This window comes from Cucumis melo, chromosome 1 (assembly GCF_025177605.1).
Source record: "Cucumis melo cultivar AY chromosome 1, USDA_Cmelo_AY_1.0, whole genome shotgun sequence".
Classification (NCBI taxonomy): Eukaryota; Viridiplantae; Streptophyta; class Magnoliopsida; order Cucurbitales; family Cucurbitaceae; genus Cucumis; species Cucumis melo.
The window spans coordinates 1,686,169-1,700,184 of record NC_066857.1 but is presented as its reverse complement, the minus strand read 5'-3'; the positions used below and the strand labels follow the sequence as shown (position 1 = coordinate 1,700,184).

Here is a 14,016-nt window from a genome sequence, read left to right as displayed (position 1 = left end):
TATTTCTAGAGTGATATATTTTCATGATCTAGACGGCCTTCCGTACTAGGAGGCCAGTTCCACCCAAGATATCCCTGCACTCTGTGTATCCATCAACAAAACTTGCTTAGCCCCATTTTGTGACCTTATTTCTCAAATGAACCTGAATGCTTCTACTTCGTCTAATGCCATTCCAAAAGTTAGTTGTGTTGTTAGCGATGTTGTTGCGTTCTTCTCAGTTTCAGCTGCCAAGCAGTTTAAGATTCCTTATGCATTGTTCTTTACAGCAAGTGCTTCTAGCTACTTGGGTTATTTACAATATCCTAAGCTCGTGAAGCAAGGATTGGTTCCATTCAAAGGTATCGTGTTTTTGTTTTGGTAACAATTTATTTCTTGTACTTTTAAATTAGTAACCTTAATTAGTCGTTTTAACAAAACTTTGATATGTAAAAATTAATCTAGTTTATGCAGACTCAATTTAGGATATGAGAGATTCTGCTTTGAATAATTCTACAATGATATGAAAAATAAAACATGTTGAACACAGAAATGAATATATACCTATATTTTTTGAAACTGCAACAAATTGTTTTCATTAGTAAATATTCTTTCAGCTTAGTTAAGGAGTTGTAATATTGACTTAATCCTTTATGAGGGAAAATAGTATAAAAATCTAATGAAATTTCTAACCCACAAAATGTTCTAATAATTTTGTTATCTTTTTTATTATTATTATTATTATTGCAGATGCAAGCTATTTAACAAATGGATATCTAGAAAAAACAATAGAATGGACTAAAGGAAAGGAGAATATACGATTGAAGGATCTTCCTACCATGCTTAGAACAACAGATCCAAATCATATCAGTCTAAATTTTATTATTCAATTCGTAAACATACGTAACCAAGCAACTGCGATAATATTAAACATATATGATGAACTCGAAAAGGATGTATTAGTGGCTAGCGCTCTCCCTTCCTCCAATCCTCATCATTATACAATTGGTCCACTTCACATGATGGTCAAACAAATTGAGAATGAAAAAACAAGAGCAATAGGTTCAAAGCTTAGGGTGGAGGAATCTGAATGCATTGAATGGTTGAATTCAAAGGAACCCAATTCAGTGGTTTATGTTAACTTTGGTAGCATCACAGTGATAACAAAACAGCAACTGATTGAGTCTGCTTGGGGATTGGCAAATAGCAAGAAGCCATTTCTATGGATTACAAGGCCTGATTTAATTGTGGGAGATTCAGCCATTTTGCCTCATGAATTTGTAACACAAACCAAAGACAGAAGCTTGATAGCAAGTTGGTGTTGTCAAGAACAAGTGTTGAAACATCCTTCAATAGGAGGGTTTCTGACACATAGTGGATGGAATTCAACTATTGAGAGTAACTGCTGGGGTTCCAATGATATGTTGTCCTTTCTTTTCTGATCAACAAACAAATTGTTGTTATTGTTGCACTGAGTGGGGGATTGGCATGGAAATTGATAACAATAATGTGAAGAGAAATGAAGTGGAGGAGTTAGTAAGAGAGTTGATGGATGGAGAAAAGGGTAAGAAAATGAAGGAAAATGTAATGAATTTGAAGAGTAAAGCTGAAGAAGCATATAAACTTGGTGGTTGTGCTTGGAAACAACTGGATAAATTGATAGAAGAAGTTCTTCTGTCAAAAGCTAAGTGAAGTGATTTTATTGTACCGTATTGGTGTGGAGTAAACGTTATTGTACTTCTAGAGATTGCATGCTTTCAAACACATGGTCATGTGTTCTTATTCTCTCCATGTTTATTGTTTTTTTTTTCCTTTATGGTTGTTTGAGCTAGTATTGTTTTGTTGTTTACCACACATATACTCCTAGACAATTTCATGTTGTCTTAATTAATATTTTTGTCTCACTCCACCTCAAATTACCCCCACCAAATTGTGGACTAGACGTGACAATGATAGACGACCCAATTAGTATGCTTTCCAAAATAATGTTTGTCTATCTTTCTTGAGATCATATATGTCAATTATATTTCTTTTATTGGTTCTTTACTAGCTATGATGTAAATTTAACTTTTTTTTTTAACTTTGGATTCTTCTTTTGAGGCGTGTCAAATTCATTTAAATTATATTGGGTTTTCCTGTGGTGCGTTTGGAATACATTCTTAAAGGTTTGATTTAAAATTTAAGGATAGTTGCAAATGTAGCAATTATATTCAAAATAATTAAGTATATAGCAACATTTTAAAAAAATTGTAAATATAACAAAATTTGTCAAAATCTATCAATGATAGGAGTCTATTACTGATAGACATGTAGCAAATGTTGGTCTATCACTGATAAACCATAGGAGTCTATCGATAGATTTTGCTATATTTGCAATTTTTTTAAAATATTGCTACATAGTTAATAATTATTCTAAAAATTATTATCTATTCTAATTACCCTAAAATTTAAGTCAATTTGAAAAAAGTGAGTATTGGCCAGCAACTTAAACAACTTTTTGATTAAGCAACTACTTCGACCACTAACCCTTGCTCATGCACCAAGAAAGATCATCAATAGGAAAGCTCTTTGTCATGCACCAATAACGATGGTCTCTTCTCGTTACCTTTCTCATCCTAGTCCTTTGCTGGCTTGAATGTACTTCCATCTTTTTTTCTCTTTGTTTTGCGATTGTTTTGCGAGAATTGACTCACAGGAGATGACATACCAGTAGACCTAAACTCGAACGGATAAAATTGTACTACCATGTCGATGTTTCTCCTTCACACTCGAGATACTCACAACGTCAATTGCCATAAAAAATGCTACTCACACTAATACTGCAAATTCGACCGAGCTCCATGATAGATAAGGAATGTAGCCGATACCAAGGCAACATACCAGCAGTCCTTTGCTTACTTCTTTAGAGTCAACGATGCCACTTTTCTGTCACGAAGATTGCTAATGGACCGACTTATTAGCTTAAGGTTCTCTCTCATTCTCTCACGTGAGGTTCAGTTCCGTAGGGTATGAAGCTCCTATAAATATATATCTAGGTATGCTTTTAGATAAGTATACGTACTTATAGCCAGCGGCAGCGACACCTATACCTATAGATCTTCAATTGAGTTAGTATTTTAAACAGTTAAAAAAGAGCTTAAATAAAAAATGAGTTTTTTTATAAACACTTTTTCTCTTATGTCAATCTAAATACTTATGAACCAATTGTCATTATTGTTGCAGTGTGTGGGGGATTGGAATGAAGATTAATAACAATGTGAAAAGTAAAGAAGATGAGAAGATAGTAAGAGAGTTGATGGATGGAGAAAAAGGTAAGAAAATGAAAGAGAATGTTGTGAATTTGAAGAGTAAAGCTGAAGATGGAATTTGATGGTTTTGCTGTGAAACAATTGGATAAACTGATTAAGGAATTTCTTCTGTCAAAAGCAAAAGTGATTTGTTTGTACCGTTCTAAAATAAATTGTGTCCATATTGTTTTGTAATTTACCACATTCTAGAGTTATATATATTTTTTCATTATCCATATTATTAATATATCTTCTTACATAAATCAGAACCACACTCTTAAACTTTTAATTTGATCGATTATGTCCTTAAAGTTTCTTAATAGTTGCAATTCACTAATACAAAATTGTATTACTTGATGATACTTACGCTTTTTCGCATTCTAGTATTTGTATATGAAGTATAAGAGAAATATTTTACTATGTTATATATATCTAGATTGACTTGGTTTTCGTGTCAAGTATACAAATTCTTGATATCTATTATTGATCAAGGATAATGGATTTTCTAATAATTGACACGTTTTGTTCCTCAAGCTTTTTATTTAATTGTTTAATTTGAAATACATATATAATTGCATTTGTTTTCCCCTGTTTTGAAGTCCGAAAATGGTATACAATAAATCGAGGAATCCAGACAACACATACTTAAAAATTTAAATTTTCCATCAATCTAGCTAAACAACACATGTTTTTGGTTTCATAAGCTCACGTGTTTTGGTTTTATTTCTATTATTATATTTGATTCGTCTATCCCAAAATGTTACAAAGTGTAACTTTGAAACCTAGACACTATTTAAACCAAACTTAAAAATTATCATAAGATCAATAACACTACAAAGAGCAATAACACTATCCGACTATCAGGAGAGAAAACCTTACTACAATGTGAATATTCACTAATACATGTTAATCAAAATTATCAATGGAACTACAATAAAAAAAATGTCATAGAATTTATTAAACCAATGAAAGTGAGATAACTAAGAAACATTAAATTATTACTAAGTTTTATTAAATACATATCTACCCCTATACAAATAACATCATACCTACCTTGTTTCCAATCATCATTGAAGCTTCTAGCAAAAGCCTTGAGTGATGATCAGGGCTCTATGCTCCAACGTAGGCCAAGTTCTCCAAGACATCAGAACCATAGAGTCCAAATCTGCAACAGTCAACGTCACACCGTAAGCTATTTTGATTACCCACACACAGAACCAAAACGATCGACGAGTGAGAGAAAGAACACAAATACATCATGTGTTTTCAATAAACTAAAAAAGACAACCAAAGTACGCAGCAGTGAGATCCGAAGAACAGTTCATCCAAATTGGAACTAACCAAAGAACAGTTTGAGGAACCAAGGAAGAATAAAATCTTTTCACTAAAACCAAAGCAACTCACCAACCACCAAATTAGAAATCGAACTCACAAATCAACCACCACAAAATAGTTATCCATAATTATCAAAAGAAAATAGAAGGAAGAGACTGATGGTGACTGCCAAACCTCTAGTCGGCCGCCAATTGAATACAGAGATTCAATCAAGAATTGAAGAAACAACGATTGTGTACCACGAGAAATAGGGAAAGGATACAGAGATAATACATGGACAATCTATACACAAAAATCATATATAAAAACAAGAGTAGACCAAACTATGATTGTTTGCACATGTGATTTGTTGAAAAGAATGTCAAAGATTGGTTATTCTCTACGGTCTCTACAGTGAATAAAGCCTGACTAAATTTCACTAAACTAGCAAACAAAAGCAACAAAATTTGAATGCAAACAAAAAATATGCATGTAACAGGGTACTCAAATCAGAGCCGACAAGTACCAATATGAGGACTCAGACCTGAAACTATCACTTCAACAAGCCCCAATCAGCAAATTCAATTAGAAATTTTTAGAACCTTTGAAGAGGAAAACAATGTTTTAAGACCCCAAAACACTTCAACAAATCAAAATTCTTGAATAGAATACAGTCAAATATGACACCTTAGTGAAAAAGAAATCTAACCTGATCACTCGAGGGGAAAAGATTATTGCTACCCAGTCTCGTCACTCTGCGGGTTGTTGGTGCCAAAGGAAAGAGTGTCAAAGGAAAGATGGAGTTGCCAACCCTTGAGTTCTACCTGCAGAAGGAGACGACTGACGATGAGTGCATTTATTGCTACTCGTGCACAGGAGTCCCAAACAATGAAAGTTTGAAATTTTGTATGCCACCTACTAACTACCAAATATAACTTCAAGAATCTTTTCAATAGTGAAAAATTATCAACTACATCGTGGCGGCCTAACTGAATAATTTTTCAAGAAACACCAACTACCTTCATTACATTACAATGAAGCTGAAGGAATCCACCCATTAGATCATAAAAATGACCAATGTTACAAAAACAATTTGTCAGCCAGTTAAAAATTTCTACCTCATATCCCTTAGATTTAAGCTGATTGGCAATCATCTCTGCATTTGTTAGAAATTCTTTAGAAATAATCCAAGAAAATGAGTCATGGGAGTTCCACGGTGGGAGGGCAGCACGTTCTGGTCAAGTTTGTGAGGACACTCTGAAACAAATTAGAGTTTATATGACCATATGATTAATGAAGCCAATGGTTTTATCCTGAAATCGTTATTTTCTTTATCCATATTACACACAACTAAAAAATGAAGCATAAGTCACATTTGGCTTTAAAGCTACAAACCTATTTATTTTCACTTTCAAAGAGGTCTTGAATCAAATTGCAGTATAACTGAACTGCTCTTATCAATTAATATTTATGTAAATCATTGAACCCCGCTTCGTGAATGAACTACTCGCTTTCCGATCCTAAAACCAAAATAAATACCCATAATCAATAAATCCAAAAAAAAAAAGCAAAAAGTGATAAATTTAATGAAGTAATTTGAATTTGAGAAGAAATCACAAAATAACATAACTGAATTACACTTACAACAATTAAACCATCATCGAATACAGAAACATTCGATAGATGAATTAATTTCTTTCCAAACTTTGCCCTGCTTTCCATCTGTGAAATTAAACAGCAGCCTTTCCCATCCCATGAGTAGAATTTATAAAAACCTACAAATAATACAATGTCAAAAACAATTTTCACTCGATCAGGAGACCCATGACACTACCCCTTTCCCTCTAGAATTAAAGTAAAACAAAAGAGGAAAAATGAAAACCTTAAGTGGAGACATAAATACCCAACCTTCATGTCACCTAATCGCATCAGATGATTGAGCAATATCACATCTTTCAAAACTCTAAGTGGACTCGGGGACCTAGGAGCAATGACTCGAGTAGGAAGTGCTAGAGAGAGTTGAGAGAATGAGAGAGCAACAATCGTGCAGTTGTGGCTGCTTTCAACGTTGAGAGGGGTTGGTCAAAGAAAAGAGTTGGGGTGAGAAAGAGAGAATCGAAGAAGATGATGGGGGATGGGTGTGTTGTGGCTACTTTCATGCAAAGGAGGTAGGATTATTCAACAAAAATGAGAGTGGAAAATAAAATATAGATGAATATAATTATATAATTTGTGTACTTGATATTACTTGACTTTTTTAAAATGTCAAGTTTAGCAAGCGTGAAAATATCCAAAAAATTCCATGAAACTCTGCACTTTTTTTATTATTCTCGACCTTTTTTAGAAAAAATTTACATATGACATTTTTTTCGTAAAAATGTCAAATAATTAAAAGTTGCAAGTGTCAAGTAATGTCAATTTTGTAGTAGGAATTGAACTTGAGAAGAAACTTTGACATTTGATTACATATAAGTTATGCTAACATATGAATTGTGCTGGTATGAACTAATACAAATCAAATAAAATACTAACCTCAATGTTCTGTCTGAATTTTTCCATCACCAATAGCTTCTACAAGAACATGAGCCTTTCTTGAAATGATGGAACCTACTTGAGTCTCTCAATATGATCTCGTGGTCAATAATCATGGAAATGTAGGTTAAGGCACTGTGGCAATCGCCGCAGATGCGCAAATTCTTGTGTATCCGAATTGGCTGTCCGGGGGCTGTTGTTAAAATCCCATAAGCAACAGCCAACTTTTCACTATGCTCAAACAAGAGATCACCTTTCTCTTCATCATCAACATCATGAAGAGCAAAGCTCGTTTGAGGAACGTACCCCATGTCTTTGATTCGTTTAATCAAATCCGAAAGAAGATTGTATATTTGCTCTGATTCTGGATGACTTCTATCACCTACAAAGAAAGTTGTGGTGCTCTTCTTCCCTTGTATCCAACTACATCCCGGCCTCTTTCTGATCCCCGTATGCTTCATCAATGACCTAATTCTCGCTACGTCTTTCCAACGTCGTGCATTTGCATACAAGTTTGAAAGCAATGTGTATGAACCATCATTCTCTGCCCCTAACTCTATCAATTTGCTTGCTGCATATTCCCCAAGTTCAATATTTGCATGGATTCTACTGGCACTTAATAATGCCACCCATACAACTGCGGTCGGCTCCATTGACATGCTTTTGATAAGCTCCATTGCTTCGTTAAGACGACCTGCACGACCCAAGAGATCAACCATACATGCATAGTGTTCAGCTCCAGGGGTAATCCCAAAGCACTTGACCATATCATGAAAGTAGTTCATGCCTTGATCCACCAGTCCAGAGTGGCTACAAGCATATAAAACAACAAGAAAGGTAATCCCATCAACAACAAAACCCAGTTGCCGCATCTGATCAAAAACATGCAAAGCTTCTTCACCACGACCATGCATACCATAGCCCGTCATCAAAGAAGTCCAAGAAACAACATTTCGTAATTTCATGTTGTCAAACACAGCTTGAGCAGCATCAATGTCCCCTGATTTGGAATACATGTCAATAAGGCAATTGGCTACATATAAAACCTCAGACTCATTTTCATTCCGCAAAGCATAGGCATGGAGTTGTCTTCCAAGCCTTAGCTCACCCAAACGTGCACATGCCATCAAGGCACATGATAGAGTAAAGGCATTAGGCTTTAAAGAGGTCTTCTGTTCAAATATCTGAGCAAACAGTTGTAATGCATCATTGGCTTCCCCATGCTGAGCATATCCACCAATCATCACAGTCCAAGTCACCACATCCTTGTCTTTTCCTGCTATCGAGTCAAAAATGTTACGAGCGACTCTATAGCTTTTGCATTTAGCATACATATCAATTAGACCATTGAGAACCAACATGTCGTCCCCTTTATCACTCCAATTCAAGTTGAGAATATTTTTTATGACATACGCATGTGTTTGCTTTCCATAAAGCAATGCTCCCACAGATGCACAACCTGAAAGAAGAGACACGAGAGTAACAACATTGGGCTCCAACCCATAAAGCTGCATTTGTCTAAATACATCAAGGGCTTCAAAACCATGCCCCTTTTGAGCGTACCCAGCAATTACAGCACTCCACGTTATCACATCTAACTTGATATCTTCCTCTTGCATCATCTTAAACAAGGAAAGGGCACTATCAAAGCTACCAATCTGAGAATACCCGGTGACCATAGCATTCCAAGAAACCACATCCTTCTTCTTTATCCGCTCAAAGACCTTGTTCGCCTCATTCATCTTTGAGCATTTCGCATACATACTCACGAGAGCATTGCCTACAAATACATCATCAACCAATCCACTTCGTACTGAAAATCCATGTACCTGCTTACCATGTTGAATTGCAAATATTGACGCACAAGCAGGAAGAATATTCACAAGCGTAATTGCATCCGGGCGAAGTTTAAGACTGTAGTGGTTACCCATTTGAAAAGCAATTCTAAGGGCAGTTCTTGACTTCCCACCTTGTACATAAGCAGCAAGAATTGAATTCCAAGACACAATGTCTTCAATCCTTCTTTCAAGCACCTCATCAAACATTTGGCGTGCATCATCCAATGCCCCACATCGCCCGTACATAGCCACAATTGAATTACAAATAAATACATTTGACTCGAATCCTTTTGCACAAACTATGGCATGAACTGAAGCACCATGTCGAAACGACGGTATCTCACCACAGGCTTTGAGAACAAAAGGAAAGGTGTAATGGTCAGGCAACCACCCAAGGCTCTGCATCTGACAATAAAAACCCAATGTATCATCAAGGAGACCAAGTCTCACAGAACGTCGAATCAGTGCATTCCACCAGAAAACGGTGGAATGTGAGGGGATAATACGTTGGAGGAGTGATACAGCTTCTGCAGAAGCACCACACTCGATATAGGCACCAACAGCGTAGCTGAACATTTCGGTGAAGCCATGGACAAAAATTTGCTGGTGAGCTAGCTTCGCATTGATCAACGTCTTGCATTGTCTCAATAAGGAAATGAGGGGAATGGTGGGAGGAGAAGTTGTAAAGGTAGAATAGAAATGAACTGAAGTGATGAGGATTCGACTAAGATATGAACCACAACGGGGATGTATCATAACATTGAAAATTGAAAAAGAACTCGAGAAAATGGACATGAATAATATTTAAAGTGAAGCAGTCTTAGAGCGATGGCAAGATGTAGAACACCAGTGTAATAGGAAAAGCCACAAGCAACCCAAATATAACCCTACAACAAAGCAAAGCAAATCACACTCAATTAGTAAGAACATTAACAAAGAATGCACATTGAACAAAATAATAAGAAAAGAAAAACAAACTTTAGCTTTGAAATTACATGTATGTTTAGTTAATTCATAAACTTATAAAATTGTCAATTCTATCCAAAATTACAAAACAAATTCCACAAGACTTCACAAGGCACGTTAATTAACAACGCAAATTGAACAAAATTTAACAAGTAAAATACAAAATTTGGCAGAGAAACTACATGCGTTTGTGCCAAAGAATGTAGCTTTCTGTGTATTTCACAAAGAGAGAAGGGTTTTCTCTTAGAACAACCCATCACAAATATGGAAAAAATAAATTTAGCAGCTGGAGCAAATGTTTCTCGATAATCAACTCCATAGATCTGAGTAAACCCCCTAGCAACCAATCTGGCCTTGTACCTTTAAACACTACCAACAGCTTCACAATTCACCGTGTACATCCGCTTGCATCCAACTGTTTGCTTATCTTTTAGTAGTTCAAAAAACTGTATAACTTGATGTTTTTTCGCAGTCAAGTATCCATCTACTTGACAATTTTAAAAATGTCAAGTAGTCTAGTGTGAAGAATAAGAGAAATATTTTTGACAAGGTATAAGTGTCAAGATGAAAGTTACTCATGTTGTAAATGTCATGTATATGAGATCAGTAGACTTGGTTTACCTGTCAAGTATTTAAATTCTTGACATTTATTATTGATCAAATGAAATTTCCTCTTGACACTAGCAAGTTGGCAACCAAATTAATAATTAATACGTTTTGCACGTCAAGTTTTTTTTTTTTAATTGTACAATATGAAATACCTATATAATTGCATTTATTTTCACCTGTTTTGAAGTCCACCAATGGTATACAATGACTTCAGGAATCCACGCAACAAATAAGTAAAAATTTAGATATTCCATCAATCTAGCTAAAAAACACATGTTTTGGGTTTCATCTTTTTGGTCATATGTTGTGGGTTTAAATTCTATTATATTTGATTTGTCTATTCCAAAATGTTACGAAGTGTAACTTTGAAACCTAGAGACTAAATTGAAACCAAACTTAAAAATTATCATAAGATCAATAATACTATAGAGAGCTATAGTCATAAGATCAACACTATAGAGAGCTATAACACTATCGACTATCATGAGAGAAAACCTGACTATAATGTGAATATTCAATAATACACGTTAATCAAAATCATCAATGGAACTACAATAAAAAATGTCTTAGAATTTATTAAACTAATGAACGTGAGATAACTAAGAAACATTAAATTATTACTAAGTTCTATTAAATACATATCTACCCCATACAAATTATCATACCTACCTTGTTCCCGACATCATTGAAGCTTCTAGCAAGAGCCTTGAGTGATGATCAGGGCTCTATGGTCCAACATAGGCCAAGTTCTCCAAGACATCAGAACCATTGAGTCCAAATCTGCAACAATCAAAGTCACTGCATAAGCTATTTTGATTACCAAGACACGGAACAAAATAATCAACAAGTGAGAGAAAGAACACAAATACATCATGTGTTTTCAATAAACTCAATAAAACGACCAAACTAAGCAGCAGTAAGGTTACACATCAGAGGAACAGTTCATCATAATTGGAACTGACCAAATAACAATTTGAGAAACCAAAGAAGAATAAAATCTTTCACTAAAACCGAAGCAACTCACCAAAAACCAAAGTAGAAGTCAAACTCACAAATCAATAACCACAAAATTGTTGTCCAAAATTTTCAAAAGAAAATAAAAGGAAGAGACCAATGGAGACTGCCAAAATCTATTGTCGGCCGCCAATTGCTAAACAGAGATTCAATTGAGAAATGGAGAAAAAACAATTGTATAGCACAAGAAATAGGGAAAGGAGACAGAGATAATACATGGACGATCCATACACACAAAGATCATATATAAAAACAAGAGTAGACCCAAAATCCTCAAGTCTATGAAAGAAATTATTCTCCTAACAAGGGAACTAATATCTAAAATCCTTCTCAATCCAAAAATAATCAACCAATATCTCGGCAGTAAAAACACTTACCAAAAGCTGTTGAAACCTCAACTTCTGCTGGGCAGCACTTCGAAACACCTCAAAATGTACAACCTAACCTCCAAACACCAAGGGTAATCATAATCTTGCATTAAAACTTAACGGATTATCAAGTAATACAAACAATAAAAGCAAACCCATAAGGTATTGAATTATTATCTAGCCCACAACTTTCATCAAACCACAATAGTTATAAGTTCAAAAATCCATCTTTCATCAAAGACCGGTGATAACCCCAAAACACTTCAACAAATCAAAATTCTTGAATAAAATACAGTCAAATACGACACCTTAGTAGGAAAGAAATCTATCCTTACCGCTTAAGGGAAAAAAAATTATTGCTAGCCAGTCTCGTCACTCCTCGGATTGTTGGTGCCAAAGGAAAGATGGAGTTGCCAAACATGAGTGCTACCTGCAGAAGGAGACGACTAACAATGAGTGCATGGATTGCTACTCGTGCATGGGAGTCTTGCACAACGAATGTTCAAAACTTTGTATGTCACTTAATAATTACTAAATATAACATCAAGAATCTTCTCTCTTGTACTTCCAATAGTGAAAATTTATCAGCTACACTGTGGCGGCCTAACTGAATAGTTTCTCGATAAACACCAACTACCTTCATTAATTACAATAAAGCTAAAGGAATCCACCCATTAATGATCATAAAAATGAGAGGAAAACAGCTTCTGAAGAAATAGAAGCAGAAATGAAAGAGAATGATTATCCAAAATAGCATTCTTGCTATGCCACAAACTTAATCTTGCAAACGAATTGTCATTTGTGGCGAGCACTAAGTAAGCAAACATCCAAAGCCACACAAACCCCTCTCTGCCTTAACCTGTTGCAGACCAAGTTGACCACTATGTCTATATAGTTAGACCGTTTGGGAAGTCAACAACCACATTAAGTGAACCTAGGGAAGCAATGGGCTCATTTCCTACACATACCACGACCTCCTAACATCCTATGTTTCAGGTTTTTCATCGCCATCCTCTAACCACGATCACCCCCAACCAATCATGTATTTGAAGCCAATTCCCAATTTAAGTTGAGCAATCTAAACAGTTCTGCCAAGACAACTTGGCTAATATTTGTGGTTCAACTTGTGTTGCCCAATGTGTTGGGTACCTGGATTAAAGAAAGTGGTTGGATTTTGAAAAGAAAGTTAATTTATGTTTCTATAACAGAGCCATGAAGAAATTCAATACAAAAATCTCTACCCTTGTAATCTACTAGATTAATTTAAGGAGCTGTTCTGATTTGAAACAGGCAAACAACGACGGAGTTGCTGACGCTGACGAACGGTAGGACGCAACGGCGGCGGACAAACAACCGAGGCGAGAGATGACGACGGCGTCAGCGAGAGACGGTGCTGCTGCGTGAAGGAGAGAGTGAGCACCAGCGGGAGCCGTAAAGATGGCGGAGAAGAAAAAATTGGATTTTGAGATTTTAGGAAGAAATCAGGGTTTTGACTTTTGACTTTTGACTTTCTTTGTAGGTCATTTCTTACCAAGTTTATCCTAAGCTATGGTAAATATTATTTAAAAGTTACGATAAACACTGTTTCAACATTCTTGATTTGCTATAGATTTTACTATATGATATTCATCATTTATCTTTTTTAGTATTTACTATTTACTTACTAAACTAAAATAGTTTGCACTAAACTTATATTATTATAATTTAAATTAAAATAATTTACACCTCAAATACAATTATTTTAATCAGACTATAATTCCAAATACAAACTATAATAATCTAAAACTAAATTAATTTCCTCATACCTAAATATTGTAGGATCAGGCGGGTTATCCAATGAGATTAGTCTAAGCATAGGAAAGCTGATTCGAACACTCACGAATATCAAAAAAGAAAAAAACTAGAACTATGTCACCCCATTCCTACCTCAAACATTCCTTATTCTCTTTTTCTCTTGTTTCTTCTAACTTTATTAGTAGATATTGGAAAATGAAAATTGAACCGAGGGAAATAGGAAAGAAATTATAGTTTTTAACTTTGTTATTATTCTAAAAAAAAAAAAGAAAATAGGTACATTAATGTATTTTCATCTTTAATGGAAATTTAAAGCCA

The 14,016-nt window shown here is 35.0% G+C and overlaps 1 protein-coding gene and 1 pseudogene across 9 annotated transcripts; one reads left to right on the top strand and one right to left on the bottom strand.

Moving 5' to 3' along the window:
* The first annotated feature begins 37 nt into the window (after positions 1-37).
* LOC103495412 (7-deoxyloganetin glucosyltransferase-like) lies at positions 38-1,892 on the top strand (annotated as a pseudogene).
* Positions 1,893-4,121: 2,229 nt separating this feature from the next.
* LOC103495413 (pentatricopeptide repeat-containing protein At5g16860) lies at positions 4,122-13,367 on the bottom strand. 9 transcript variants are annotated; one of them, XM_017046273.2, is made up of 11 exons: positions 13,146-13,367; positions 12,240-12,334; positions 11,914-11,976; positions 11,192-11,302; positions 7,110-9,834; positions 6,486-6,636; positions 6,222-6,352; positions 5,973-6,097; positions 5,696-5,834; positions 5,287-5,401; positions 4,122-4,428 (listed from the first exon to the last, which is right to left on the bottom strand). In XM_017046273.2, the coding sequence occupies exon 5, from the start codon at positions 9,740-9,742 to the stop codon at positions 7,136-7,138; it is 2,607 nt and encodes an 868-aa protein (XP_016901762.2). In that variant the 5' UTR covers positions 9,743-9,834; positions 11,192-11,302; positions 11,914-11,976; positions 12,240-12,334; positions 13,146-13,367; the 3' UTR covers positions 4,122-4,428; positions 5,287-5,401; positions 5,696-5,834; positions 5,973-6,097; positions 6,222-6,352; positions 6,486-6,636; positions 7,110-7,135. The 9 variants fall into 9 exon arrangements, with proteins under 9 accessions (XP_016901762.2, XP_008455182.2, XP_008455185.2 ...); XM_008456960.3 differs by lacking the exon at positions 6,486-6,636 and adding an exon at positions 12,873-13,053 and having other exon boundaries at positions 13,146-13,366; XM_008456963.3 differs by having other exon boundaries at positions 6,486-6,633; positions 13,146-13,366.
* Between the last annotated feature and the right edge of the window lie 649 nt (positions 13,368-14,016).

Coding starts and splice junctions, on each gene's coding strand:
- LOC103495413 (XM_017046273.2), bottom strand. CDS start 9,742: ATGTCCATTTTCTCGAGTTCTTTTTCAATTTTCAATGTTATGATACAT.